The 26,519-nt window shown below is 38.6% G+C and overlaps 1 protein-coding gene across 4 annotated transcripts in view; it reads left to right on the forward strand.

Annotated features, from left to right (window-relative positions):
* Positions 1 to 24,821, forward strand: part of PDE10A (phosphodiesterase 10A) — a 270,956-nt gene extending 246,135 nt beyond the window's left edge. For all 4 annotated transcript variants that reach the window (XM_034765248.1, XM_034765250.1, XM_034765252.1 and 1 more), the window contains 5 exons: positions 946 to 1,118; positions 4,475 to 4,586; positions 8,324 to 8,404; positions 11,855 to 11,943; positions 18,939 to 24,821. In XM_034765248.1, the coding sequence (XP_034621139.1) occupies positions 946 to 1,118; positions 4,475 to 4,586; positions 8,324 to 8,404; positions 11,855 to 11,943; positions 18,939 to 19,056 (573 nt within the window). In that variant the 3' untranslated portion in view covers positions 19,057 to 24,821. The remainder of the gene's footprint in view (positions 1 to 945; positions 1,119 to 4,474; positions 4,587 to 8,323; positions 8,405 to 11,854; positions 11,944 to 18,938) is intronic.
* Positions 24,822 to 26,519: the final 1,698 nt, after the last annotated feature.

A 26,519-nucleotide genomic window follows, 5' to 3' on the forward strand; every position in this document is an offset into this window, starting at 1 on the left:
CATCAGCTCCAGGGCTGGAGGGGCACTCACTACTTTGCAGTAGGTACCTAGCACCTTCCAGCATCAGGCCATATCTTTAGCGAAGGTTGCAGGGCTAGATCTTCAAAGTTAGATACATGTAAATATTTCAAGTGCCTAATTTGTGTGCAGTTCGGGTACTAAGGTGGGCAAATGCCCAGTTATCCACACATCTGACAATGTGAGAGCCCCAACCTTTGGTTTGAACTTGCACATGTGTTGTTTGTGTACATTTTAGACACATGCAGATATTTGTTCCTAATTTTTAAATTTTGGCCCACAATGTAAATTCATTTGCAAACTTTGGGGAAATGCAGAGTGCTAAAATCAATGGAGTGAAGATTTAAGATTCATAATAGAGATAATATGTTTGTTAATGACAATGGATTGGGCTAATCACGGTAGGATGTACTATAGCAAAAAACAGGGATCTATGAACTGAGTTTTGTGAGAGATGGTATCTAAAGTATGCATGTCTTTGAACCCTAAACACAGAGCAGCAATTCAATCATAGCAACAGCTCCATGTTAACCTTTTAAAAAGAAAATATCAAAGCGCGTTTCATGCTGTTCATGTTTTCATTTATAAAATTCAAAAATCCCTAGTGGGCTGTAAAACTGTTGTAAACTGATAAATAAATATAGGAATAAGAAGAACATAAGAATGGCCCTACTGGGTCAGACAAAGGGTCCATCTAGCCCAGTAGTCTGTCTTCCAACAATGGCCAGCGCCAGGTTCCCCAAAGGGAATGAACAGAACAGGTAATCATCAAGTGATCCATCCCCTGTCACTCATTCCCAGCTTCTGGCAAGCAGAGGCTAGGGACACCATTCCTGGCTAATAGCCATTGATGGACCTATCCTCCATGAATCATTTCAAAATTAGAGCTTGTGCTTTTTATTGGTTTTATTTTTTATTTTTTCATAGCTGGAAGGGCACAATATCTTCTCCAAACTGAGCTCCAGCGAGTACGAGCAGGTCCTGGAGATCATCCGCAAAGCCATCATTGCCACAGACCTTGCCCTGTACTTTGGAAACAGAAAACAGCTGGAAGAACTGCACCAGACAGGAGCCTTAAACCTTAAAAACCAAGCACATAGGTAAAGCAAACAAGCAAACGTTCATAACTTGAAGAAAGAATCTTGTTTCTGGAAATGACAACAAAGAAGAATTAAGATGAGAATTTTTACCAAGCACACAATATCTTGTTCTTTACACCAGTTGTTCTCAAACTTTTGTACTGATGACCCCTTTCACATAGGAAGCCTCTGAGTGTGACCCCCCCTTATAAATTAAAAACACTTTTTTATATATTTAACACCATTATAAATGCTGGAGGCAAAGCAGAGCTTGGGGTGGAGACTGATAGCTTGCGACCCCCTGAGAGGTCCCATCCCCCAGTTTGAGAACCCCTGCTTTACACAGAGTAAGCTCTAAGACCAAATATATATATGCACAAATATAGTATTCCAAATATAAAAAGGCATTTACAGTGTTCAGATACTTCGTTTAAATCTATCACACTGACATTTCATTGCCTTCAAACTGTTCCTATTGAGGAGTTCATTAGTAACTAAGGCCCCAGTTCTGCAAATTCTTACACACTTGCTTAACTTTACACCTGTCTCATTGACTTCAAGGGGATTATGCACATTTGTGAAATTATGCACATGCATAAGTGTTTGCAGGATCAGGGCCTAAGTTCCTGAGCCGACTCTAGTTAAAATCAATTAATCCTTTTAATGGTAATTACCTATTCATACAGTTAATATAAAAATACTTGTAGCCCTAGGGCCTGATTCTCCACCCATGCCAGTGTAAATAATGAGTAGCTGCATTGACATCAGTAGAGTTATACTGGTTGGAAACCCAGGGTTAGTGAGAGGAGAATCAGACCCCATATCCTTGAGATTTAGACCACAGAAACATCAGGTTTTATAATACACATTCACACTTGCATGCCTAAACAAAAACTAAGTGTTGTGACAATGAAAGTTGCACCAGGATTCACCTCACCTACCTAAATCCTTGAAAGCATGAAAATAAGAAATTAAGGGAAAAGTCTCCAATCTCTTTTGCCACTTTCACATAACCTACCCCACACTCTATAAGGCATTTATTCTACCTCCAGCACATACTGAAAAGCAGTACATACCCCAGCTTCATCCAGCTTGGTCTGTCATGCCAAATCTTGATGGTGATCTCATACTCTCTTGTATCAACAGATTGACACATCTGATTGCCACACAGTCCATTTACTCTGCTTTAAGATTGCTGAGGTCACTGTTAAGGTTTTGCTTGACAGAGTGAGTTGGATGAAATCTGTTACTTTTAGGAATGCAAAACACAAAGATTGTATGGGATGTTTTTTCATCCATGCCAAAATGAAAATCTGAGCACTACCGCTACACCATATTAAAATATCCAGTATGGAGAAGAATGGACTCTTGTGCCAAGTACTTCAGAATTTGGTCAGCTGAAAGCACAAAAGATCACAAATACCTTTCAGCATAACTAAACTCAGAAATATATACTCAAAGCAATTTTGCATTAACCTTTCAAATTTAAAACTTCTGGATAAAACAAAAAATAGGATAGATGCAGTTTTTTTAATTAAGTATTTTTAATCATGTATTGAGAGGATATAACAGAATGATCATTACTTATCCATAATATGAGCATACAGCATTTTTTGTGACATGTAAAAAGGTATTTAAATATTTTAGCCTCTACTTTCTCCTAGTATCTCAGATTCTAATCAGTTAACTCTCTGAATTGGTCAGGGTATTCAATTAGTGAATTCAGGGTATTTCAAATTATTCATATTTTTGTGCTTTATAACATTTTAATGGTCATTAACAATAATCACATTAAACATTTATGATATATATTTATCATAAATTCTCAATTCAAACTTGCAATTCCAATATATGTCCTTAATTACAAATACCTGTGAATTACAAAGGCCAAAATACCTATTTTAAAAAAAAAAAGCACCTCACATAGACACATTCCACCCCTCCAAACTAAAGTAGCACAGTCTAACAAAACTTTTCAAAATGATTGAGAGAGAGAGAGAGAGAGAGAGAGAGAGTTTCCTGTGGAAAATCGCACCATTTGACCAGTTTTCAGTCCCTTGGTATGTCTTACACTGGGGCAAAACTGGTACTTGAATGGAAATACTCTGGAACAAGCTTCCAGACCATGTAAAGAATAAATATACACCTCTACCCCGATATAACGCGACCCGATATAACACAAATTCGGATATAACGCGGTAAAGCAGTGGTCCGGGGGGGCGGGGCGGGGCTGCACACTCCAGCGGAGCAAAGCAAGTTTGATATAACCTATAATGCAGTAAGATTTTTTGGCTCCCGAGGACAGCGTTATGTCCGGGTAGAGGTGTATTTCCACCTTGGCTATTATGGAGGGTTTCTTATAGCACCTATCATTGTAGTATCTTGAAGCTCAGGGAAGGCAACAAGTTCCTCTTTCCCCGTTGCTTCCCAAGCCCACTTTGAAAACAACAAAAATGGATTACCCTCCTGATGGCAACCCTGAGAATGTCCGAAGAATGGAAAAGTCCTTCTTAGGGATTGGAAATTTTACCAAAATAGCAATTCTGAAATAATTATTACAAAATAGATATTTTGGTAAATTTCCAAGAGTAGACATGCCATTATGTAAATTAACAATAGAAAATGATCCCTGGACTAAACTTACTCATACTAGAGTGGACACGTATATTACTGCTTAAAAATGAGAATACCTGACCACTGATATCCTTGAACTACTTAATGTTTATATCTCTGCATAATTATGAAAGATCTTCATTTTGCTTATATTTCCTACATGTTATATGTATGGCACTAAATTAATCTATCTTATAATAAAAATACAGGCTATTAGGACAAACGAAATTCTAATTTACTACTAACACATGGTCAAAACAGACTAGCATCATACAATATTTAAAATACAAAGGGACATTTTAGTATAGTACCAAGTCAGATATAATAATTGCTTAAAAACTTCACAAATACAACAGGTATAAATCACGGGACATAATTTTTCTCAAAAGTGGATAATATAATTATAGCATGGTCTTCCTTGAAACACTACATTTTATTTACACTTGCTTGGGTCAGCCATTTGGCTCAAATTTTTCACTTGGCTGCTCTTGAATAGAGCCTTTTTCAATAATATAAGCTACTGAACTGAATAAGAGAGATGGTACTAATATGATTCATGTGATGAATTATCAATGAGCTAATATCAAAGGGGGATGGTGGAGTTATGTGGGAGGTATTTTGTAGAATTTGTACTTTTTGTTTGTTGTTGGACACACACACACACACACACACATATATATGTGTGACAGGACACATACAGAGTTTCAAAACACAATAATATAAAGCTTTATCTAAATAACAAATTTCATATTCTTGTATTCTAGGGATCGTATGATTGGTCTAATGATGACAGCTTGTGATCTGTGTTCTGTAACAAAGTTGTGGTCAGTTACCAGATTGACAACTAATGATATATATGCAGAGTTCTGGGCTGAGGTATGTATGTGTCTCTCACATTTGTTCTACATATGGAATATATCCAGATAAATGAGAGAAAGGAACACAACAGTAGGTTGATCTAGAACAATTTTCAATAGATTACTTACTAGTATGTCTTGAAATATATTCATTTATGCATGCAGATGTATTGTAAGCTCCCTGGAAAACATTTGAGCAGCTAAATTAGTATGGGGGTTTGTCATCAACTTGCAAGCAAGAAGTATATTGTTTTCCCAAAATAAAAGATTTATATTTAGAAGGCATCTCCTCATAATAGAAAGTGATTTAATGGGTAACAAGACAAAAGAGAAGAAAATCTGTATGATTTTCAGATCACTAGTGGGAGTTCTCTGAAATAGACGTAGCTGTTTGTGATGGTTGCCTTGTAATAAGCCACAAAGCTCCCTTTACAAAGACGATGTAATGAGAATCTATACATGGAACATAGTTGTACTTGTACAATTATGTCCTATGCTTAGATAAATGAGAACCCAAATACTGTTATGGTAATTCAAAACAAGAGGGGAAAGGATGACTGATGAAGTGAATGTAAGGTATTATTCAAAGAATGTTGCATTGGATTTAGCTTTCTTTTGAAGAAAAGATTTTTAGAGCCTAAACAGATTGATAATTTCCCTTTTAATAGCCAATGGTTTAGATGAACAAAGATGAGAATATGGGCTAAAAAACTAAAACCAGATTTATCATACAATTCTCCAGTTTCAGATGTGTTCTATATTCTGAACTGATTTTGCATGTGTAAATTGTAGGGCCTGATCCCTTTCTCTTATATAGTAGGTGTGTGTCTGTTAATTTCAGTGGAGTAACTCCTGATCTACAATGGTGTGAGGCGAGAATCAGGCTTGGATTTTTCATGGATTTTGTTTGTTTCTTGACTACTTTCTTCTGGAATTCAAAATGTGAATGATTTGGTTATTGTTTTATTTTATCTCAGTGATTCCGTAGCAAATTTGCTTTGCTTACAAGTATAAAGACATCTATTGTAACTGCCAGAGCTGTAAACCTAACATGGAACAGGAGAATCAAGTTGGGTTATTTTCTTCTTATCAGTAATAAAGGTGGGATTAAGGACAAAATTCGCCCTGCAGAGTATTTGACTGGTGAGGATGTGCAAGAGGGAAAAACTTTAACTTGACTCCCTAATCCCAGGATGTGTCTGAGAGAAAAATCTCTTTACTTGTAAATGGAGGATATTTTCTTTGGAAACTATTGACAATAAACACAGAGCCCCGCAAAAATATTTTACTGGATCACTTTTCAGAAAAGGATAATCTGAGGGGGGTGTCAGGTAGTAGAAGATGCATTCATTCCTGTGCCTCACCCTGTCCTAGCAGACAGCACAGGCGGGTGCTACCTCAGGAACATAAAAGGGTCTGAAGGCTCCTCCGAAGCAGAGGAAACTAGGGGCAGGTACATGTATCCTGCAGGGGAAACTCTAAGAACAGCCAAACTCAATAGAAAATTTAGACTGCGTTCCACCATATGTTTTGTTATTACTTAAGTTAGCAATAATGGTAAACTCCGGTAATGGGGTAAGTTTGGACAAGATATAGTTGTTGTCTGTACAGTTCTCAGAGATGAGTGGAAAAGCCACTTGCTTACAATCTGCATATGAGATTAATAGCTACTTTCAATATATTGAATACAAGTTAGTAATACCAGTATGTTTAAAATGTTCTTCACTTTGTGTAATTGTTAAATAGGATCATATATCTATATATAGGTATCAGTTAAACACAATGTTTTATTGATATATTTACAATTTTTAAGCAAGTTCGAAGACTACCATTTATCAATTAATTAATAGAATTGCAATTTGAATTTCTTACATATACCAAATACTTCTATGTCTGTATTCTATATTTTCAGATTTTTTGTTGAAAAGCACAAAAAATAAAGTAAAAATTGCTTTTATATTAACATTACTCACTTTCTGAATTAGTCCTGGAGGCTAAAGTGAAATTTGAGATGCATTAAAACACGAATCCCTATATGCCGTTGAGTAACCTCTGTACTCGGCAAGCAGTTTATTGGAGTATGTTTAGCAATGTAGAATAGAATCCTGTTTATCCAAGCCTCCATTATCCAGCTTTCTGTATTAATCAAACCACCAGCTGCCTGGGGTGGTCAAAACATTGAAAAATCAGCCACAAGAGGGGGAGGTTGTACTCATTGAATAAGTGACACTGATACTTTCCGTAACATTTAATTAATATTTGTTTTTATTTTTTCACAAAATGTAAAAACCAAAGATTCTCTGTAAAAACACAAATTCTGCATTTTTCCATGGCAAATGGATTTCTAGGATCCCTGCAAATCAATGATTCTCTCTACCTCCTTTATACCTGCATATGTTATCTAAGTTATTTGGACTCATCTGGTTCAACTTGTTCATCTCACATTATGCTAATTTCAATTACTGTTCTGGTTTATAGAAATGGCTAGGAAGACTGGACTGGACTGCCCGAACAAGATATACAAACAGACAAAAACGTGTAAACAAAGATCCATACATATGCATATATGAGTTAAACACTGACCATATTTGCCAGAAGTGTACATATGGAAACCTCACTCATAACCAGATTTGCGTGTACATCTGCCATTAGAGAGTAGTATGTACTGTAAGATATGTTGCTCTTACAGTGTGCAGAACTGTACCTGCTTTTCAAATTATTTGCCTTTTATGAATACAGTAGAGGTCTGAAACAAGCACAGATTATATCAGCAACTTTATGAGGTAGTTTCTAGAACACTTATTACTCAGTTTTGCAATATGAAGGTCACATTAGGTTCTCTACTATTCCTGGATGTTCAAGTAATAGCTGTGGCCAAAACTAATCTTATTGCATCTATACGTTTCTTAGATCACACTTCTGCAGTGTTCTAAACATGCTGTTCTGTTTTAAGACCACTGGGCAACTTTACAACATTATGCTGGTGATCAGCAGGGTGCACTGGCTTCTCTTTAGTTCCCAGGTAGAATTTAAGGTGATGGTTTTGCCCTATAAAAGGTGTGGTTCCCGTATACCTGAAAGTCTGCCCCTTTCACCATGTAATACTGCAGCACTTGTGATGAGCACAAGCGTGTGGCTAGCACCACTTGTTTTTAAAAGAGGTGGCTGATTGGAAAGATACTTTCTGCAAGGTGCCCAATACTGAGAAACTTACTCCTCACCTTTGGTCCAAAATTGCCTGGATCAACTGACCTTCAGGGCATGCTGCAAGATTCATCTCTTAGGCTTTCCCTGAATGAGTTAGTTGAGGTATTGTGGAATAACTTGTCAAAGCAGGTCATTATTTTATGAGGCATTGGTGACACATTTTAAGAGAAATGGGGTTGATTGTAGGGAGGGCAGGTAAATCTTTATATTGGTCTGTTATTTTTACTGTATACAACTGCTTCAACCTTGGATAGGCCCATCTAAAACAAAGTTAAATGCACAAAAATATATCACAATCATGCTTAGTTTCTAGGAGTTATTGCTTACATTACCATTTGAGTATATCATGCTCATAAAAGGAGTCCTTGTTGTACAGTTTTCTGAGATTGTATCTTCAATTGTTCCCATATGGTATGTTGAATTCTAAAGACTTAGATTAAAAATAATATAAACCAGAAACACCTTTTCAGTTAAGAAATCTTGATTTTTCTTCTGAATGTCTTTAGTTATTCAGGACGTACATGACTCTTTTTTTCTTTCTCTCTCCAGGGTGATGAAATGAAGAAGATAGGTATTCAACCTATACCTATGATGGACAGAGACAAGAAGGATGAGGTCCCTCAAGGCCAAGTATGGGCTGTCTAAAATTAAATGTTTTATAATGGCTGCAAGATATACACAAGTAAAACTTGATAAGGGATATGATATTTGCCTTTAGCAAGGCATGTGATAACTTTTTGACCTGGTAGTTGTGTCATGCCAAATTCCACACTTTCCAAACAAACCCATAGCTGATTTTAAAATTGCTACTGGAAACATCCTCCTCAGAGACATTGTTGGAACAAGAGCATGCTATTTCATGCTGTCCTGAAATATAGTGTGTTGCAGCTCTATTTCCTCTAGACCTTCGCTCTTTTTAACCAACTGCTGGGAGAGGGCAGATTCAAATCTGTCACTCAGAAGAATTCCACTCCCACCTAGAAGAGTATGATTTTTGAGGTCCATTGAACGGATGCATGATTGCCACAATTATGCATTCAGCAGAAAGCCCTGTTGATAAGCAGACTGATGCAGCCGTAATAATGAGGGGAGGGAAGAAAGCTGCCCACACATTTCAGATTAAGGGCAGCTTTTCCTCAAAAATTGGATTTTTAGGTTGGAAAATAAAATTTAATTTTTCTTATGCAGTAAAACTGAAATAAAGTTGTTTTAAATTTTATTCTCTGAAAGTTAAAAGCCTTGTTTGTGAAAGCTAGTGATGGTTTTAACATATTGGTTATTAATAAATGGAAAAGCATTGGGTAAAATTTTCAAAAATGCCTAAATTTCATTTTTATAAGGGACTTAGGCACTGAGGAGCCTGTGTGTAACTGAAGGTTAATGAGACTTAAGTGCCCAAGTCACCTTGGTGCTTTTGAAAGTTTTCCTGCAATCTTTTACATATTCATATACTTGTAAAACAGAATTAAAGAGGGACTATATTAAATTCTTTAATCTAGCCACAGTCTGTCCTTAAAATGCAGCTGTATGGATGAGAACTGGAATGTTAGTTTGGAGAATCCATGCCCTTTTTAAAATAATAAAATATAACATTTAAAACTCCTGGTCAGAAATGGAAACTATCTCAAGGAATTGTCATGGATTAACTGGTTTTATTCATTTTTTCACCCTAGCTCTTTTTTGACCCTCTCAGAGTTTGTCTAGTTCGTTGTGTATTTTTTAAATGAAAGTGTTCTTATTTGCATGGCCCAAACCATAATATTTTATTTTATTTTTAAATACTGTGGTTTCAGTGATAGGATTCTATAATGTAAATCCCAGATGTGTTTAATTTTGGCAAAACCTCTCTCTTTTTGCCATGGTATTAATAGGGTAGGTTAAGCAGATATCTCCTTTAGAATTTGTGACAGGTCTGTAGCAGTCTGTCAGTTCTTAAAATAAAATAAATATTAATTACAGACCTCTTTAAAAAACCCCATGGAGTGCATATAAAACATACAGTTTAAAATAGTGAGCTCCTTTAGGATGTTTAAACCTCCCTCCAGTTACTGCAGCCCGGCTCCCTTACCAACTGCAGCCTCTCTGTCAGTCATGTCATATATTCTGTAGTCAAGATTGTAAGAATCTGAGGATAGGGACTGTATCTCCTATCTGTTGTAAAGCACCAAACACACCTATTTACACTCCAGTTCCATTGCAGAGGGAGCCTCAGCATCTGTGGAGGTAGGGTCAGGATTTGCTTTTTAATATGTGTGTAGCAGGGTGGACATCTGCTCCTGCCTGGAAGGGCCGGAGATAGCCCAGGGAGCAGGTAGTGTGAAGGCTGAGTTGATTGGGGGAAGTGGCTGCAGCTGGGGCCACACCCCAATCAGGCTGCAGCTGGCCCTATATAAGAGGCTGGGAGCCAGGAGCGTCTCTCTCTGCCTTCAGAGAGAGAAAGGCCTGGCTGCAGGGAGCTAGACAGGGTACCTGTAGTGGAGCAGGGCTGGGGAAAGGCTGGGGAGCTCCAACCTGGATAGCCCCAGGCTGCGGCCTGGTAATAGGCCAAGGGGTACTGGGGCTTGCAGAGGGCAGTCCAGGGCTAGGCCAAGGCAGCAGGTCCAAACCCTCCTTGCCAGTGATGAGTGGCCTATACTGTAGTCTGCCCCAGGGAGCGGGGGCTAGTTGGTGACTGGCAGTGGCCTAGTACTGAGGCAAGGTGGGGGTTCCCCAGGGAGGGGAGACCCAGATCTGTGGTGTACTGCCAGGGGGCAGCACCCAGAGCAAGGGGCACCGGGGTCCTGGGAGGGACACAGGGGCCAGAAGCAGGGACAAGGCGGATTACCGGCCTGCAGAGGGCGCTCCAGATGCTGGACAAGCTGATTCCCTGGAATAACCAGTAGGGGGCACAACAGGGGTGAGTCCGTACCCTTACAATGTGGATAAGGTCTATTATGTCAATAGATAAAAAGGGGTTTACATGTCAAGCCCTGTGATCATGGTACAGTATGCTGTTTCACTAAAATACATTTAAAACTATATATCAGATGAAAAGACTGGTAGCCCACGCTGTGGATCTTCCTGCACTAGACTGGCTAGCGTGTGGTCCTCTATTAAAAGCTTTGGGGATTATTATTATTTTTAAGTGAGGCGCGGTAGGAGGGAGTCAAATTTAAATGTGTAGTGTAAGCAAACACGACTTCCTTGAAATCAGTGAAGTTACAGCAGGGCCGTTTTCAGAAAATGTCCTGCTGTTAACACCAGTGGTAGCAACATTAGGTGCCCTACCCTAGATGGGCTAGTAGCACCTTTAACACTGTTGACTAGACCTGCTCTGAGCAGTGTTATGAGACACATCATAAAAAATGTCAGTTGAACCATCTTCTGAGGGGCCCCACAGTTAGAGCTAAACCAGTGTTTAGAAACGGGAGACATTTTTAGAAAACTTTCCTACTATACAATATCCTTGGAACATCCAGGGAATCCAAGTATGAATCAGAATTCCAGAGGACATAAGGCAAATCCAGAATCTGACCCATCTTTTGGAAACACTGCAATATTTTCCTCTTTGAAAAGCCTTTCCACCATAATGACACTCCGAACATGGACAGTCCCATCTACCCACATGCCTCCAACCCCCACAATGAACAAATCAACCTAGCAACAAAATCCAAAGAGACAACCTACCTCAAGCAGTATGTTTTACCCCCAAAAGGGAGAACTGACTGCTATTGAGTTCACTTTGATGGGTGCTCAGAGGCTATGGTGATGGGCAGCAGTACAGAACAGTAAGACAGACTGTAAGTAAGTAAATTGTAAAATAAGTAAGTACACCTCTACCTCGATATAACGCTGTCCTCGGGAGCCAAAAAATCTTACCGCGTTATAGGTGAAACCATGTTATATTGAACTTGCTTTAATCCAACAGAGTGCGCAGCCCTGCCCCCCGGAGCACTGCTTTACCGCATTATATCTGAATTTGTGTTATATCTGGTCGCGTTATATCGAGGTAGCGGTGTAAATAGACTAGTTTGGGGCTCTTTTGCAGTTAACTGTGTCATAATTTGGCTCCTGTCAATATTTTTTCCATGTTTTTCACAGATTGGATTCTACAATGCTGTAGCCATCCCATGTTACACCACACTCACACAGATCTTCCCTCCTGCTGGGCCACTACTCCGGGCATGCAGGTGAGTAGCAATGCAAGTTTTTGCACAGCATATATCTTGGCTGAGTGAGAGCATGCCCCACTACATATCTCTGTCTAGAAATATATGTCTCTACATTGCAAATATTTCATGTAGACAAACATAAATGTTCTTCTCTAGCAAGTGCATCAGACACCTGGAGGCAGGGACTATTGGGTAGGTTCAGCTAACACAGGTCTATGGATGCAGCTATTAAAATGTATTTAATGTCAAAACTACCTGTAGACAAGCAGGTCCACTGGCAAGGTGTCCCCAGTTAGTTACCTCCATCTACCCCAGTACAAGTCAACTTCCCTCTGTCTGCTTCATGCCTCCATTTTACTTGCATAACTACTGGGAATTAAAATACCTTTTTCTTCTGTGCTTTTACTGTCACGTCATCTCTCTCCTATTCCTTTTCTGATGGTTGTGTTCCTGTATTCTAGTTGAACTGACATGTTTCTCTCTCCTCCGTGGCAGATCAGAGTACTCTCTTCGTTCTTCAGATCTTTAAACCACTAGTATTTTCTCTTCTGGGTACAGTGGCAGTGTAAAGTAAATAAAAGGAAATCCTCTCGCTCTGTCTGTCCATCCACTCATCCATCTAAAATATACAGTTGAGGTCCAGAAGTGTGTGTGTTTGTGTATACTCTGAAGCCTAGAATGACTGAGTCAGCGTGAAGTGATGGAAACGGCTACAAGCTTGGCTGGAAGCTTTTTTAATTCAGAATATCACCAGGTTCAGTCATCACTGGGATACATGGTCTGTTATCATCCAATTTTTAAGTTCTCAGCCACTTTGACTTTACAGATTATATCCATGCAACAGCAAGGTATGTATCTATGCCATGCCAACAGTCCTAGACTAACGTGATTTCAGAGGTAAGTCAACAAATCACCACCCTTGCTCTACAGCTAATTTGCATACAATAGTTCCATTGGTTATATGACAAGAATACTCAGATGGTAGCTTAATTAGCCCAACTGCCCCACCTGGTTGACTACTTCAAGACATGGCACCTTCACCTAGCACCAGCAAGACAGTCTCTAGCCCATACCACTTCCACCATGCCAACGCTAAGAGGGAACTAAACATCATAATGAATGGCCAGAGGCTGAAGCATGAAGCTTACCCAGTTTATTTAGGCATGACCCTTGACCGAACACTGACATACAAAAGCCACCTGAGCAAGATACAAGCAAAGGTCAAGACACACAACCTTCTCAGCAAACTGGCAGGTTCTTCATGGGGAACAGATGCTCCAACCTAAAGACCTCAGCCCTTTCCATCTCGTACTCAATAGCAGAGTACTGTGTGCCTGTATGGAATCGGTCAGGAAACACCAAACTTGTTGACATGCAAATCGACTCAACAATTACTCATTATCACAGGAACTGTTCGACTGACTCATCTCTATGGCTTCCAATTCTGCCACATTGCTCCCCCTTACATCAGGAGGGAGATTGCAGCTGGCAAGCTGCTTGATAAGGTACATGCCAACCCAGACTTGCCCTTGTTCAATGCCCTTTTTAACCCACTAGCTACGTGTTTCATTACGACACCCATTGTGGTCAAGGCTGCCATGCCAGGACATGATAGCAGAATCCCGGTGGCAGGAAGACTGGTGCTTAACACCAACCACAAATCAGTTCCTCATCACAGACCCTACTGTTCACCCGCCCAGCTTCAACCTGCCACGTCATCAATGGGTCCTTCTTAGTCGATCCTGGATTGGGCAAGGCCTCTGTGCAGCCAACCAGCACCACTAGTATCTTCGAGACAAGCTATGCTGCAGCTGTGGCGCAGGTCAAACGATGTACATTATTGAGGAGTGCCTGCTAACTAAATTCAGTGATGGGCTCCGAGAGCTCCACTTGGCCACATTGCTTGGCTCAGTGAATATGCAAATGTTAAATAAAATAAATACTACCACTTCTGGACCTCATTGTGATGGAGGCTATTTCTGACTCTTTCCCACCCATGCGTGCACATACCTTTTTTCCTCTGCATTCTCTCCTTTTCTACATATCAGATATAAGCCCATCAATTGCCTAAATGTAATTGTGGTGGCAAGACTTGCTCCTGCCTACTCCAGATGTTCCTATCTGCTTTAACATGGTTTTTGTTATTACACTGACGTCTCATTCCCTTTAGTGTTGGAGGCTCCAGACTCCCTTTCTAATGCTAGAAACAAAAGGCCAAAGCTAAACACCGAGAATTTCAGCAAAAAATTAATTCACTTGAAGTTCCCTATAAAACTACTTGTAAACATTCTTAATTTTACTAGATTGTGAATCAGTCAGCTGTCTTGTAGAGGTAGCTTGTGCAGTCTTGCAACCTAGCTAATTGCTAGATTTGTAATTCCTGTGCGGGATAGATTACTAAATAGTCATCCAGTAATATCAACAGCTGAAAGCTAGATGTTGGCTCCCTGTTCCTCTGTGGCCTAAAGACAAATTGTGCATTCTGTAGCAGAGCTGGTTCCCATCACAATTTTTCTCAATTATGCTGTCTTTTTTTTTTTAAAAACTTGTTCAACTTCCTCAAAATGTTTTACATTTATGAAAACTCCAGATGACTTTCTTCATGAAATATTTCCCATTAGCTGGATGTCTTCAAAATCAGAAATCCACTTTGCTCAGAAATATGTACTTAAATATTTTCATTATGAAGTTAGGTAGGAAAAGTCTTTTTAGAGGCCACATGATTAATGGATTAACCTCAGGACAGGAAGCCAGGAACTCCTCAGTCACTTGACTGGCTTTAATTATGTTTTGCACTTATTTTACAAATATTTACATAAGCCTCACAATACTTGTGTGAAGTAGTTGAGAATCATTATCACCATTTTAGAGATATGGAAATTGAGGATTAGAGAGGGTAAATAAGATGCATAAGGTTACACAGCATATCATTGTCAGGACTTGTAGCCAGCGGGGCAAGTTCCAACAAAAATTGTTTTGGGTTGACCCAAAACTTTTCAAAATTTTAGGCTTATCAAAAAGGGTTTTTTTTAAATGTCTTTCAGTTTGAACAAAATCAAACAAAACCTTTCATGTTGGGTTGAACCGAAACATTTATTTTGATTTGAAAAGAAAAATTTTGTTTTGATTTTGAGCATTTAAAAAAAAAAAAAATTTAAATAACATTGAAGGAAGTTTCAGACCAAAGTCATTTTGAACAGAAAAATAGAAACATTTCATTTTGAAAATGTCAAAATGAAACATTTAGGGTTTTTGGATTTTCTTGTCCAACTGAAACAATTGGCGAATTCAGCACAAATTCACAAAACATTTCAGTGTCACCGAATCTACATTTTTTGCTGAAAATTTTCACAAAGTTCTAGTCAGGATCAGGATTCCAGTTAGACCCCAACATTCTTGATTCCTGTCCAGATTCCCAAAACTTTAGATAAGCAAAACCTCCCTACTCTAAACAATGTTGTTAAAATAAGTTTTCTAAAATATCTATTAATTTTGAGAGTCTCACTTCTTGGACACTCAAATAGAAATGCTTAAGGCTGGATGTTCAGAGGTGCCAAACACCCACAACTTTACTTGCCTTCAGTGGGAATTACAGGTGCTCTGTGCCTCTGAAGGTCAGGCACAAAGTCTTTTAGAATAAATATGAGCATCTTTCCAAGAATGTGTTTCTTCTGGACCAGCATATGGTGTGTGAATTAACAGTAATCAGACTGTTTAGTACTGATTGCACTGGTGTTCTGTACTTCAGTAATCATGCTTCACTATTTGGAATCCAAGATTCAATATTTTTATTTCTAAAAGTCCTTGTCAACTACAGTCAAATTTTAGTTATCCAAACACCAGGTAAGCTAAACTCTTGGTTCATCTCAAGGTCCAGTACATTCCCTAAGGTTTGACTAAAGTTGTATAGAACTGCTAATATTCAGGTGAGCCGAATTAATGATCACCACAAGATTGAAATGACTCCTGATAAACTGAAATCCTACAATGTAAGAATTTTGCCTAACCTCCTATTCATCAGCAGCTCTTTGATTTCAGAACTTAGCAGCTCTGCACAACCAAAGCCACCCCTGCAGAGATCCTAAATTCAGCAAGACTGGAACTGCACTGAGCCAACCAGCTCTGGGCTGTCTATAGCTGGGGGAGCCAGACAAGGGGCTTTGAACTCAACCCTGAATATGTATTTCAAAGTTCACTGGCCAGTTCCTCTAATTATCAAAACTCTTGTCTCACTGGAGGTCTTGGGTTTCCCCAGAGGCCTTTGGGGGTATTTCTACACAGCAACTAGACACCCGTGGCTGGCCCATGCCAGCAAACTCAGGCTCTCATGGGTTTCTAGTTGCTGTGTAGACATACCCTCAGATAACTAGGGTGTGGTGCATATGGCCTTTTTAGTGAGAGGCAATTGGCTTTCATCACAGTGAAGAGCTTCATTCAATACTGCTTCAGTTGCTGACTAAATACATTTTGATATCACCCTTATATCTATAATATTCGTTTCTGGAATGCGGTGTTTAAGATGTTATGTCCTTGAATTCTTTGGAATACAGACAAATGCTGCAAAGTAATAGCAACACAAGCAGCCAGGACATCCTGTCAGCATCAAAGTTTTAACTTTGAGAGACTGTGGGCCTTTATTCCAGGCACTTCAGAGCCAGAGCTTTGCTGGTGAGCAGAAAGGCATATGAATCATACCAGCTGTACCTTTTAAAAAGACTCCATCATTCATCTTGTTGGAATAAGATATTACCTAAGAATCTGAAAGGTTAATTTATGTGATAGTTTGCTCCACATTTCTGTTTTAATAAATCTGTTCTGAACAATAAGTTTACTTTCTTACTGAATTTGTGCAGGCCAAAGACACAATCTGTGTTGTATTTGTATGGTGTCACTTCCATTATTGTTTTGGAAACTGAATACACACAGTGCATACCAAAGCAGCCAAATCTGAGATAATATATTTATATTGGGGATAAAAGGAGAGGGGATGATTTTTAAAGATGGATTGAATTCAAACCAAAATTTTCTAAAGCCTATTTTTGTTTTCTTGCCTTCGGGACTCTGAATCCCTGATAAAACAGACAGATTTAAAAACCAAATAATGATTGACACCTTCCCCCCCCACACACCCCTTCCTCCATGTCTAGGGAGTCTCCCTGGGATGTTCTGGAGTTTCTGGATGTCAAGTGAGCTAGGAATGGTGGTGGCTGTTCAGCTTTTTTCACAGCTCTCAGTGCCCCTTCTGCCCCACACCAAGTGCTTCTTCTTTATTGGTTGGTTGGCTCCAGGTGTATTTTTCAGATTGTAATGACCAGGGGTACATAGTTTCCATCCCAGGGCTCCTAACAGGAGTGGAACTCTTAGCATCCCAGATGGCGCTCATCACCTCTACATCTGCTGTCCCACAAGTGTGCTTCAGAATTTTCCTGCTCCTACCACTTCTCTGCTCTCCCAGCTTAGAACCTGGTATATCTTAGTGGTTTCCTGCATTTTACCAAATATTTCAATGAAGCTGTGTCACATAAATCAGGAGGGCCTTGTGGCATAAACTAGAATGATCTAATGTGATACATAATACGTAAGGCCTTAGTAGTTTTGTATTCCTATTCCTTCACTGCAGACATCTGTCTGAGAGTCTGTCTACATAACTAGCAGGGCCGACTCCAGGCACCAGCTTAACAAGCAGGTGCTTGGGGCGGCCAAGGGAGAGGGGTGGCACCTGCGGCAATTCGGGGGCGGCAGGTCCCCCACTCCCTCTAGGAGCGAAGGACCTGCCGCTGAACTGTCGCCGCCGATCACAACTTTTGTTTGTTTGTTTGTTTTGCTTGGGGCGGCAGAAATGCTGGAGCCGGCCCTGATAACTAGACTCTTGGTAGGACACAATGGAGTGAATTTTGTTAAAACTGAGATAGTATGGCTGTCTTTTGCTCTGCATTTGAAAACTAAATGGTCCATTTTGACCATATGTAAATATCATGGACTCACTAGATCCACAGCGATATAAATTGACATAGTCCAATTTAAGTCCTTGGAGTGATACCAGTTTACACCAGGTGAAACTCTAGCTCCAGATTCCATTCAGATACTTAAGCTGTAAACAGCTGTATTATTTGACACTTTTATGATTTGTAAAATCAAAGTTTGGAGACTTGACGGAGAGGGTAGGCCAGGCTCTAAGGTAATGAGCACTGTCTGCCTCTAGGAAGGAGAATAATAGACAAGAACCCCGCCCCTTATTCGAAGGCCCTTTGCTTTGGAGAAGACTGACTAATACAATAACCCTACATGGTGACAGGTTTCAGGGGTCTCTAAGGTGCCACAAGGACTCCTTGTTATTTTTACAATAATCTTAGTATCTAAAAGGTGTTCACTAGCTACTTTGGCCAGCAGAATTGTATTGTCTTGAGATGCAGAGAAGATGTCTATAAATGCAGAGAAGGCTTCATGAAGAATTGTGGGCTGCTATGGCTTCCGTAGAGGCAAATGGCATGGCAAGAATGCTGAATTCTGTGGCATCCTGGAAAAATGACAAATTAGGTTGCCACAGAGTCCATGACGCCCTGAGTGAGATATGGGACAGGTCACATCTCTCAAGAGCTATTGTTTCAGTTTCTCTGCAGCCTTGAGCAGGCATCACTGCATTAGGTCATGCTTTTAAAGACATCTCTGCAATCATGAAGATTAGAAATATAATTTTTATAAGAAATGGAAGCAGACTCCTTAGCACAATTCTTTAGCAAGGGGTGAATTCTGTGGCAAATCGGCAGCTGTTGAATTGCAGAACACACAGGATCTTGGCAATAGCCAGCATATACTTCCCTAGAATAGGCATCTAGCTTAAAATATGGAGTTGACAGAAAGAAATAAGATGAAATAATACAGTAGTAAGAAAACCTTTATCGACCAGTGTTATGTACACCATAAAGCTACTTCTGTTGGTATAATATAACAGAAATTATTATGAACAAAATATTAAAGTTATGTACAGATTTATGCTCTTTTTGCATCTCCAGGGAAAATCTCAAACAATGGGAAAAAGTGACGCAAGGAGAGGAAACTTCATTATGGATTCCGTCCCAACCACATGATCCCCAGACCTCAGATTCACTTCCTGTGAAGATTGATGACTAAACAGCCATGACAAATTGGTTTAACTCTAAGGCATCTCTCCTTTGTTTTTTTGTTTGGTTTGGGTTTTTTCTTTTTTGGAAAGGAAAAAAAAAAAGCTACAAATGCTGAGAAGCAGATCTGCCTGTGGAGGTAATACCTACAGAGTTACCTCAGCTAGGCGACTGACTGCCAGTCTCCTGTCTAACATCAGTGACACAACATAAAGCAGAGAGAGACTGACAACTCAGTTGCTTCAGAATCAGCTGTCAAAGCAAACTTATGACATGTGAATATAATAGACTGGCCTTTTCTCATGGGCTACATTGCTGAGGCCTTAATTCAAAACTGAAGGGAAAAATATTAGGGGGTACTTTTAAAATTGTATCTTTCTAGTAAGGGTTTCAATGGTACTTTTATTATATTGTACTGTGGCTGGATTTAACACCAGTGTTTGGGAGTTCTTGGCTATAAATAGAACATTTTACACATTGCTATTGTGAATGTTTATGTGTGATCTACTTGTAATCAGTTTGAAATTTAGCAGAAAACCTCTGGGACTGTAACTTTTCCTGAAGTTACAGTACTTGAATTATCTTGCTGCAGACAGAAGGAAAATCAACTTTTAGGCTCAAGGCTCCAAAAACTCTATTAGGTATCACAGAACAACTGTTTTATTTCTCAAGTTAAATGTTGAAAGCACTGGCTGTGGTGTTTGGTTCTTTGTAATTATGTGAAAAGATAGAGAGCTCATCCATTCATACACTGGAAGTACTGGATTTTTATCTCCGGTAAGGAAAGATGCAGGCATAATTTCAGGCTGGACCTTTTTATCAACACTGACTAAAATGACAGGCTAAAGTTTGAATGTAATAGCAGAGATCTGCCTGCCTAGCTAGCTGTATGTCAAGTGGTCATGCTAATATTTTTTGTGGTGAGTCATATTTTAGAAAATATTAGAGAGACATGTTTAATGTACAATACTTTCTGCTGGAAGTAGGAGCCTTGTCAGAAAAGTCAGGTATACTAGGCATTACTGCGGTACCATCACAATAAAAGGAAAGTATTTTCCTTTGACTAGCGTTTATGTTGCTCACCAGTACTGTATGTTTTCAACTACCAAAAAAAAAGGGAAGCCATTTACCTTTTTCACGTTTGCTTTTTTTCTAGTTCAGCAAACATTTCCAAGTTTAGAGCTACCTAACTAAGCAGAAAAATAGCTGATTCAGAAAACTGAAACTCTGGAAGAAATTCTGGGCTGATGTAGGGCTCAGATCCTGCAAACTATTATGCACGTGCTTAGCATTAAGCACACGTATAACTGTTTGCAGTTTGGGGCCCTATGCTCAATGCAACCCTTTTGATTTTAATGTGGTTGCAAAGGGTGTAATTCAATATAGAAAATTGACCCTGAATCTTTCTTTTTAAAAATAAAATAAATAAAATTTCAGCATAGATATAGTACATCTTTTCTATACCCCGGTCATTAGCAATACTGCATTTGTTTAGTCTGCACTGCCGAGCCTACATTATATTATACAACTCTTCTTACCTGCGTGCAGATAGGCAAGTTTTGAAGTGGTTCGGTGGCAACACTACAGTGTAATGTAAAAACAAGTAGTAGTACGGTCAGCAGTTTAAAGGTAATAGGTAGTATCTCTTTTTCCATTCTGCTTGTTTACTGAACTGTATTGATCTAATAAGCATGCATCTTATTATTTTTCTTTATTTAAATGTTTGGGTCCCTGAAGAGTTTTGCCTTCTATTCTGGTCGAGCACAAACCAGTTTTTGTATGCATCTACAGTATGTGATCTATAATCACATAATTTATATATAAGCCTTTGCAGCACATAAAATACCATGTAGGGTTAGATTTGGGGTATCTTGATCAAATCTTTTTATTTGAAGTTCAGATTTGAATCATACAGGGGACCAAGGATGTCTAGCAGCATCCATGCAAGCGCTTAGTTTGCTTTGCCAATACTAAATGATGTTATTCTCTGCATAGTCACCAGTGAATTTTTCTGGAATGAAAAAAAATTATAAAGATGCAATTTTATCAAACTAAACAAACAAGATTGACATAAGTGGTGTCCTCTACTTTATTCCTTATCAGTTCTGGTTTAAATAATGCAATTCATACGCAGCCTGTGTTACTGCAAGCAAAGAACTTGGGACACGACCCAGAGTTACTGATTTATGTGGAAACTTCACAGATCTGTGGTGGCCTCAAATACAGTCTGTCTATATATCTGTGAGATACCCAAAACAACTCATTGAAAATCTCTTTCATGGCTCAAGCATGTCTGTTATTACCATACCCTTCTCCCTCTGTTTGCTGAATTTGTCAGTGTTGCAAAATATTCCTTGTCACATGCTATATTCATTTCACAGAACGTTTGTCTGATTTCTAGTCACTGACTGTAAAATCTAAATTAGCTAGATCATGAGTCGTCACTGAAAATGCTTGGCAGTATCATATAGGTGCTTTATGTATTTCCCTAACAAATTAAGCAAAGTTGCAATAAATAGTTCTGTTAATGTGATGAGACAACCATATTGGTACTTGACATTTTGAGTAACCTGAACCACTTAAAACAGTTTGTTATAGTTAAAGTTCCATTAGAGTTAATACAGTCCCTCCACCCCCTTTCTTCTCCTCTGGAGTAAGACAGGGGAAAGGAGTAAAACCATATGGACAAAGCCTACCTATATTTTAGGCAACAACAAAAACAATAGTTTTAATGGGCAAAATTTTCTAAGTTGCATCAGTTTGTCCAATAGACTAATTTAGTGAGTACAGTTTTAGGCATCCAGGTGTTTGACAGAAGTAAACCCAAATCAGTATCCCAGAACTGAAAACCCTAATCTAAGAAGAAGTTTGAGTCTGCATTCAAATGTCATGACTCAGGTCCATGTTGAATATTTGGTTGTCCACAAATTTATATTTTCACTGGCAAATAGAACAACTAAACATCTGACACAACCATTTTTGTGGTCAAATGTCAGCTGAGGTTTTGTCCCTTTAGTAGTCACACAAAATGAATAAGAACTTTTAAAAAATTGGCAGACATGTTTTCTAGAAGTCTTATAAAATGTATAGTTTTTATTTCCAAAAGAGCATTTTTTTATTAAAGTTTTAATGACCTTTTCCCTTCTAAACAAAACAGTAGAAAAAAGGGTCTATCGGTATTTTATATTTTTACATTCTTTTGAGGCAAAAGAAGCTGAATTTGAGAAAGATGCATATTCAGCCATAGCTCCTGCTGATGCATCTTGAAACAATACCTGGAACATAATGAATGAGGAAAACGTAGCCAACCTGTGAAAAGTGGATGGCGCAGGATGGTATTAGCCATTTTAGCTATCACTTAATATACTGTGTTCTATAAAAGCTTTGCTGGAAACTCCATTACTGCAGTAATCAAGTTAAGAATTTTTGTAAGATAGTGCAATATTCTACTGTAATGGTTCAGCACATTGCAGCTACATTATTATAAATTGTAGCACTGTAGAAGCAATACATTAGAATAATGTACTTGGTTTTTTTTAAATGGGAGCATATTTTCAAATATGTTAATTAGATCCTCGGAGGCATGCAGTGTAGCACTTACATTTTCATATGGCACACAGTACAGAGTACTTAGGTGTGTTTTAAATAATCTGCATGGATTGCAAATTTAGAAGTAGAAATATATGTACTAGCTAGTCAGTCTCTTGCTGTTACTGTGTTCAGGCCACTTAGTGTTAAAATTGTAAGGGCAACATATAGCATTATTTATCTAAAAGAAATACCCAAGTCCCTTACCTGTTCAAACAATTGCAACCTTCTTGAAGAAATGCATTTGCCTAAAACACTGTGATATAGTTACCATTCTGTGAAATGGTGCAGTAAATTGTTCATTCTAAGGAGACTAAGTGACTTTCTACACTCTTCTATAAAGATACTCATATTCAAATTTTAGGTTATGTATCCCAATCTAGCGAAGGCACATTACAACGATCTTTTGTCTGCTTGCTGACCAAAAACTGTGCTCGATTGTAATTTGGGTGTATGCTCTGTCAAAAACTGAAAAAGTTAGTAATGAACTGGTTTGCAGGGTATATCAAACTGGTTTGTAGAGTAGATCCACGTATATTCAAAATTCAGAGGGGGCAGTTCTGTGAAGAAGAAAGAACTTCAAGATAACAGCATTCAACTCTATGACATCTAGTAAGGTGAAAAATTGATTTTATATATATGATACGTATAAACTATCTTCTTTGTAAAAAGAAATGCAAGTGCAATAATTTAAAGAGGTCTTACCTTTGCATTTATAAATTATAAATACTGTACATGGTGTGTATTTTTTCATGTATTCATTTGCAGTCTTTGTATTTAAAAAACAAACCTAAACCTTTACTATTATGTTTGTACAATAGAGCAGTAATCATTTATTATAATATAGTTAAGTTGTAAATAAATTAACAAACCAAACAGCCAGTACATATGCATATATGGGTGTCCTGTTGTGAAACCTGTTTCTGCTTTAATTGCTGGCTTTCGCACAGCAAGACAACTTCTGTGGATATGTAATTATACATATAAATATATGTATGATACATAAAATATATTTAGAAATGTTCATAATTTTAATGGATATATCTATCCATACACTTTGGTGTGAATATTACTGAATACAGAGTTTTTTAATATTTTCTATGTTCATTTTTTGGTGTTATTGTGAGTGGGGGAGAGAAACGGGGACTTCTTGTGGACCTGTGTGTATGTTTGTTGATATACTACAAGTAAAATACAAGGAAAAATGAGAACAAAAGGCAATGGAATCCATGAAAAAGATCAACATTTGATTTTCTGTACATGTGACAACTTCTCAGTTAAGGTGCATTTTTCCAAATATCTGCAGTTGCGGGTATTTTCTATAACCAAACAGGTCTGACTGTATATTAAATATTCAAATTACAGTCAGATCCTCAGCTGCTGTAAATTGCCAGAGCTACATTGACTTCCATGCTGAGGATCTGGGCTACCCTTTTACCCTTTTTAGTTCACAATTAAATTGAATTGAGTAGATTTACAATCCATCTGTTTCCAGCATCTTGGAACTACATAGATGTTGCTTGAAAAGATTTGTGGCCCCTTTTGTCTAGGCACACTGATAAGGAGGAAAGAGGGCAAAAAAATAGTATTGTTAGAATAGTTTCTTTACATGGGTTTCCTTCAGAACTCTTATGCTCCAAATCCTGTTTTTCATGACCCACCCAGATACATCTAACTTTGAGATAAAAGGTTTGTTCCCAGGAAGAGCTAGGTGTGCTAAGACAAACCTCACAGTAGAAATGGCTAGCCAAATTACAGATTTTTAAAAAAGACAATATGAATGCACCTTATTACAGTACCTATAATTCTGCCACTCCTCCTCTTATTACTGTTTACATAAAGTAGCACTCAGACGTTCCAGAAAGGGATTCTGTTTGATGCTATACAAACAAATCCTTGCTTCAAAGAGCCTTTTATTGGCTTAGCATGTGATCATGTGAGGTAGTACTGACAATTGTAGAAAATAACATGGATGAGTTAATTTCAATACAACAGGTGATTTTATATATGCTTCTGTCAAAACGAGATTCATCAGTAGCTGCCATTAAAAATCAACATTCGCCCATAGTAATTGAGATTTCTTGTTTGTGCAGGGAAATGTGTTATTTCGGGTATAGAATGGTGGGTAGCTATGGGGAAACGTTGACTTTTTAATGGTGATCACTATAATAAAAAAACATCTAAAGATACCATGGTGACTGGACTCTTACTTTTAAGTATCAAAGTTCCAGGATGAATGGCAGGAACTCTCATCTGTCTCAATGGTTTTTGACCCTTCAAGACATTAATAGGTGCCTCAGTGCCCTCCTGAACAGTTTTCAAAAGACCACCCACTGAACACAGGGCACTCACTAGTGATCAGTGGAGAACTGGCTGGTCAGATGCTGTTGGCTCCCTCTGTTTTCAGCTCCTGCGTTGCATTAGATGACTAATACAAATACATACATTATCTCCTTATGTTACTTTTCCAAGTAAGCAATTGCTGTAGTTGCCACAAGAATTTTATGTGATTGACAGTATGTGGAGGGGGAAGGGAGATCCATGATGTCATGAATCAAGGGGAGATGATCCATGAAACAATGTCTATTATGATTTGGGTCCACACACTTAAAAAACATGAAAATCCCAACTGTGTAATGTTCCCCTCCAGTTCCTTTTTTTTTTACTGAGTTTGTCAAAGGAGCTACTTGTTGGAATTGCTGCCATAGAGGCCGGATCCAGTTCTGCAGACCTCAGTTGCACTTGGACAGTGCTTTGTATCCTTTTTTCAGTGCCCTGTTCCCAGTAGATTCCTTGGAGAACTGATCTCTTTCTTAGCCCTTCAACTTCATAACCGACTGGGACTTTGAAATTGGTGTTGATAAGGGAATTTCAGTTCTCTGTCAGCTATGGTGTGTCGATATGGCATGTGGGACTCCTCAATCCCTAGCACATCAACAGCCTCAGCTCTTCTGAGAGGAGAAGCATTGTCGTTCTCACTAGTGCCGATAGTTTTGATGCTGTGCTGGAGCTGAGTGCCTCCTTCAGAGATATTTCACAGGCTATTTTGGACATACTGTAGCTTGTCTTTTCCCACCTTCACTTAGGGTGTTTTGAAGTTTGTTTCTGAATTCTTTAGGGAAACAAACCCCTTCCCTTTTCCTTCTAGACTCAGCTCCTTTTATCTAACTGCAGATTGTTTCAACCTCAAGACCAATGTTTTAATACATTGACTGTGCTGAGATTTGACCTGTGTGTAGGACAAAGGTTTTTTCATCCTAGTTTGGCATTTTCCCCCATCCCAACATGTTTGCACAAGGACAGTGTTTCTCCAAATTCTTTATTAAGTTGGTCCTTTCCACCAATTTTTATATTGTTGATAAGAACTAGTATTCTGGACCAATTCATCACTATTTGATCCAGCTTCTCAAATTGATGGCAATAGGGCACATGTCCTTTGCTCTTTTCATGTTTTCCTTCTTGCAGTAAAGCAATGTAGTTGCTCTTACATTGCAGAGAACATTGCATGCCAGTGGCTGTTTGCTACCCAGTCAGTAATATTTTCTCCAACTCTTTTACCTCCTATTTGATGAAAGGTGTTTCTCGAGACTTACAAAAATGCCTCTGAATTTTTTTTGCCCACTTATAAATTAGAGAATGTACTGCTTTGTGGATACTTCCTTTGAACATTTTAGTTTCCAAGGCCCTGATCCAAAGCCCATTGAAGCTACTGGAGGGATCATATCATTAACTATAATGAACTTAGGATCAGGCTCCAATATAGGTATCCAAGTCAATATGTTGGATGAAATCTTGGTGCCATTGAAGTCTGTGATAAAATTACCAGTGACTTCAACAGCACCAAGATTTCCCCAGTTATCTTTGGAGAGCTTCTCTAAAGATATC

The sequence above is a fragment of the Trachemys scripta genome, chromosome 3 (genome assembly GCF_013100865.1).
Source record: "Trachemys scripta elegans isolate TJP31775 chromosome 3, CAS_Tse_1.0, whole genome shotgun sequence".
Taxonomy (NCBI): domain Eukaryota; kingdom Metazoa; phylum Chordata; order Testudines; family Emydidae; genus Trachemys; species Trachemys scripta.